The sequence below is a fragment of the Trachymyrmex cornetzi genome, unplaced genomic scaffold, assembly GCF_001594075.2.
Source record: "Trachymyrmex cornetzi isolate Tcor2-1 unplaced genomic scaffold, Tcor1.1 scaffold433, whole genome shotgun sequence".
Lineage (NCBI taxonomy): Eukaryota > Metazoa > Arthropoda > Insecta > Hymenoptera > Formicidae > Trachymyrmex > Trachymyrmex cornetzi.
This window is the reverse complement of record NW_017299102.1, coordinates 136,305-141,193: the sequence shown is the minus strand read 5'-3', so window position 1 is coordinate 141,193 and position 4,889 is coordinate 136,305. Positions and strand designations below refer to the sequence as shown.

The 4,889-nt window shown below is 36.9% G+C and overlaps 1 protein-coding gene across 1 annotated transcript in view; it reads right to left on the bottom strand.

Moving 5' to 3' along the window:
• Positions 1–4,870, bottom strand: part of LOC108764529 (tachykinin-like peptides receptor 99D) — a gene marked incomplete at its 3' end in the record, with an annotated part of 68,749 nt that extends 63,879 nt beyond the window's left edge. The window contains exon 1 of the mRNA XM_018512816.1: positions 3,188–4,870. Within this exon, the coding sequence (XP_018368318.1) occupies positions 3,188–3,633 (446 nt within the window). The remainder of the gene's footprint in view (positions 1–3,187) is intronic.
• Between the last annotated feature and the right edge of the window lie 19 nt (positions 4,871–4,889).

The window sequence follows — 4,889 nt, the reverse complement described above, 5'->3', positions numbered from 1 at the left end:
TAAACTTTTCATACGAAACATTTTTCTCTATCCCTACTAGTTTTCGAGATATTTGACTGGATCACTTCAGATGGTCCACCCTGTATATGAAAAATATATATATTACAAATATATATGTAAAAAATAAAAATATATGTGCACAACAGTTTTCATGCAATCACAAGACTCCTTTTCTTGGTTGTCCGTCCGCCCTTGCCTGCCTTCGCCAACTCCACACTCTTGGCACAATTCTAAGTCAACGCCCCTATCACGTAGTATCTGTCGGTGACATCGGACTATCGAAATTTTTATCATTTGTCGTGTTTTTTTAATCGGAGAAATGTTGCTTCCAAAATGTCTAAATCTTCGAGAAATACATCGTCATTTTAGGGTAACTTTTGGGAATATATAAAAAACATTGAATATATAAAGTATCTCTCGCAGAACGGGCCTTTAATCATTCTACGTTTCTCGTGGCTCTGGATATTGTCTTCGAGTAATGGCTTTTCTTCTGGGGCACAATTGAGAAGAAATGAACATACGCTCCTTTAGTTCGATGAAAGCAATGTTCTGACTAGCAGTTTTTCTGTATTCAGCTTTTGAACTTTAGTTTCTTGAAGCAATTATTCATTTCGCAGAACGTGAATTTACCGTAATCGATTTTGAGATAGATTGTTTGGTTTGAAAAGTGACTAAGTTTTTAATCGAGATTTATGAGAATTTAAGAGGTTACTCTCAGAATATTACCAATGCAATCGCATTAGTTCTGAGTTTTTAGAGTTCACGATTATTTGCACCAGTTTCGATCATTGTGTGTGTGTGTATGTGTGTGTGTGTGTGTGTGTGTGTGTGTGTGTGTGTGTGTGTGTGTGTGTGTGTGTGAATAGATAATTTCTTCCTTCAACAAACAAAGAGAATTCATTTTTTTCCGATTTGATTAATTGTAGTTGAATTAAAAGAAAAAAAAGGAATAATTGGGCTTGCGGTGATGATAAAAAGGACGGTGAATTATACATTCCGTTGAGAGTGTAATTCTGTGAATAGCGTTAATTCAAGAGGGAAGTCGCTTTGGAAAATTAGTCCGGCATTTCCAACTCGCAGATTGAATTGCACTTCTCCGATATTACCGCAAAAATGCTCTTATTCTATTTGCATTTCCATTATTGAATACGTCGTTATAAGATAATTAATAACACTGTTTAACAAAAAAAACCATTTTTTTCAAACACTAAAACAAGATCAGTCATTTTTTATAGTTTTCTGGATGCTGAATATGGTACCACAAATTCGTTTTCCAAATTGCTCCATTAAATCACAATTTTGAAAAATTTGCAATTAAAGTTGCAAAAAGGGACCATTTTAACGTATTTTGTCATGTTATAATTACGATATGCTAAAGAAGTTTTATTGCAATCAATTGTTAAATATATTATTAGGACTTTTAATATACGGCTATGGTTAGTAAGTTATTCATAGCTAATAATATAAAACAGTCAAGGACTCTTAAAAATTCAATAACAATATAATGATAAAATGGGCAAATAAGAGTCGATTCTTTAAAATGTAAACGTATAAAAATTATTAATAGGAGTTAAACATATACATAATAAAAAACAAAGATATTATTACATGTTTCGGCTCCTATATTGAACCATCTTCAGATATTATCCTTTTCACACTTTACATTTTAGTTACCATCGTCAAAAAAATAAAAAACATGAAGTAATGTGTTCCAATTTATGCAGCGATTTTAATGAATGAAACATGGAAGACGTCAGTTACTCACAAACGATTAGATGATCGATTGTTACGGAATTTCATGATGTTCTGATCAGAAAGACAAAATTTGTTCACCAATAATTAAATAAATAATTTGATAAAATAAAATTCTTTAGAAAAATTGTCTTTTTTATATTCTGTTAAAAATAAGCAAACAACGTCTTCTCGATGAAACACTCACCATAGGAGCCAAAACATGTAATAATATTTCTGTTTTCTATTATATATGTATTTAACTCCTATTAATCATTTTTATACGTTTACATTTTAAAGAATCGACTTTTATTTGCCTGTTTTAGCGTTATTCATAGCTAAATGTGAAACCTATCGCGGAAAAGCTGTGAATTAGGTCATTGGCAATTTACCAGGTACCTTTCAACGAATTCGATATGAAAATTAATAAATTCAAAGTGGTGAATTGAATGTAATGGAATATGTCAAAACTTGAAAATATTCAAATTATTGCAAAAATTTATATGTAAACTTTTATAATTTTGAATTATAGGTTATTCGATAAATGATTTATAATTAATTGCTATTCCGTTATAGAGACCACATTTAATTATAATTAATATTTAACCTGAATAGATTAACATAAATATCTTGTTAATCATAACCGACACTAAAAAATCCTATATACAATATATTAATATACTTCAGCATATTCAGTCATATATTGTAGTTACAATAAAAATATATGAGAACAGCCTTTTTTGCAATATCTACCGATAACAGTTGTATTAAGTCATAAGTAAAGAAGTTGAGATTTGTTGAACTATGTAATTGGATCTTAGTGACGAAGTTTCACCTCGTTTAATCGCAGGAGAGGTGACGCTAGATCGCAAATGTTTATCTTTCTCGTTTTTCTTGGCTGACTTTCGACGTCAGATTGATCCCCGTCGTTATAGCTTGAGACTTGCTTCCGTTTCGCTATTAACCCTTCTTAAACCCAACATCATATAAGGCGCGCCCACACTGTACCTACTTTAACACACGTTGGGACTTCTCTAGATGAACAGAAGAAGGAAATATATTTTTCCAGGACCGAACATCAATCCAAGTGGAGTTTCAGCAGAAGTTTCACGAACTAAAAGCGAGAATATACTTAAGCGAGGAAAAGAAAAATAGCGTTCGTATGGAAGTTAAAAAGCTACTATCTTTGGGATTATTATATTTGATATAGCTAAGGACCAGCGATAACTCGTGCTTAAGCAGGACGATTGGCGTTGACGGGATATATCTCTTGTTTATTGACGATAACACCACGATTTGATAACATCACGTCTAGTATAATAGTAGGGGGAGAACTTAAGTGATATTGATCTAATTAATATTGACTATCGCGATATAATGCTGTATTATTTTTCATAATTCATTTTCAAGAGCGTATTATTCCAAAAAAAGAGAGAAGAAGAAAGAAAAGACTTACCGATCAATGGATATCGCCATCAATGTGAAGACGCTGGCGCATATTGTGAGAACCGCGATGAACTGGGAAATCTTGCAGTAGAGCATTCCAAACGGCCAGTGGCTGTTGAGCATGTAGGTGTAGTTGAAGGTGACATTCAAGGTGGATACCATGGCGTCCGCGATACTGAGATTCACCAGGAAGTAATTGGTGACGGTGCGCATCCGCCTGTGCGCCAGCACGATCCATATCACTATTAAATTGCCACCGGTCGCCACGGTGATCATACCGGCGAACAGAAGCGTCCAAATCATCTGCCGCCACCACGGAAGCACGAATTGATTCCGCGGCGCCAAATCCGTGTAGTTGGTACCGTTGTGATAGGTGTCATTGCCGAACCACAGCGTTGTCACGTTCCAGAGGTGAGACGTGGAATTGTACGTCATCAAGTCGTCGAGGCTCTGCATCACGAATATCACGGTCTCTTCGCTTATGTTAAGCTAGTATAAGAGCGTAAAGCTGTCGCCGTTTTCACCCTGCTCTTCACCGCTATTCAACCGCCACCACTGCCCGCCTTTCCGTTTGCAATTTTGTGTCTCACAGTGTCTTTCTTATCTCGCCTTAAAGTGTGCTGAGCTTTCGCCCGGAGCGCACAATCTTCATTCCCTCGTTTACACTTCCGTTACTCGCTATTCTTTTTTCTTCCGAGTTTAGCCAAATTTTTGATAACTGATTTTTTTATAATCTCTAATATTTATAACAACGATATTGGGATCATCATTCGTCGGGGGTGTTTGTATTGATTTATCTCTTTTAAAAGCCGAATATTTTCGGAATACTTCAGTGCTCATAAAATTTACTTGTCGCTTTATTTAAGGGATAGAAATTTGATACAGGTAGAAACCGGTAGAAGCGCGGTTGTCGTCTTTCAAGGCAAGTAACTTACACATTCCTGTCAACCATGCATACAGCCGACCAAGTCGGGCGAGCTTTCATAACTCTGACGTAGCGCCGTCGTACGAGACTTTCATTGTACTTGTTCTCGTGTGATAGAAGGGCACGTTATAGTCGAGGCATTATGACATTTTCTAGTTCTTTGCATTCTCTTTTTGTCGTCACAAGGTAAGTTTCTAAATCGAAGAGCCGAGGAACATCCATTGGTCGTATTCGCGCTGCTCTCACTGCTCGTAAATTCCGTTTCACGCTCGTCTGGCTTCACCAATTCTCTCAATCAGGGTCGATCTTTCGTGAAAGCGCGTCAACTGCCGGCGCCGAAAACACGAGCTTTTAATCCTGGCGTATCACATCGCGTTGAATCACGCATCGGCAAATCGCGCTTTTTTCCGTCCGATCGATCTTAATTGGGAAAATCGCAGCGGCGCATGGGACGAATCTATTTTGCGGATGGACACGCACTCTTTGTAATCGTTCGCGGGGCGGAGTCATAGTCGCTTGATTAAGGAAATCGTAAATTTGATTCCCTTATCGACCACTTCCTGTATGATGTACTTTCAACCACTTATCGACTACGTACTGATGTACTTTCACGCAACAAGACATTTCATTACTTCCACCGCGGTTTTGATGGCATGTCAATAATATTGGCACAATTACTATGTGCCTTCACCGATTAAACCGTGGGGTAACGTTGTGACACAGCCGACCGATAGTCCTCGACTCGACGTCCGAGCTTCCACTTACGTTTCATGCACGGGTGCTCTCC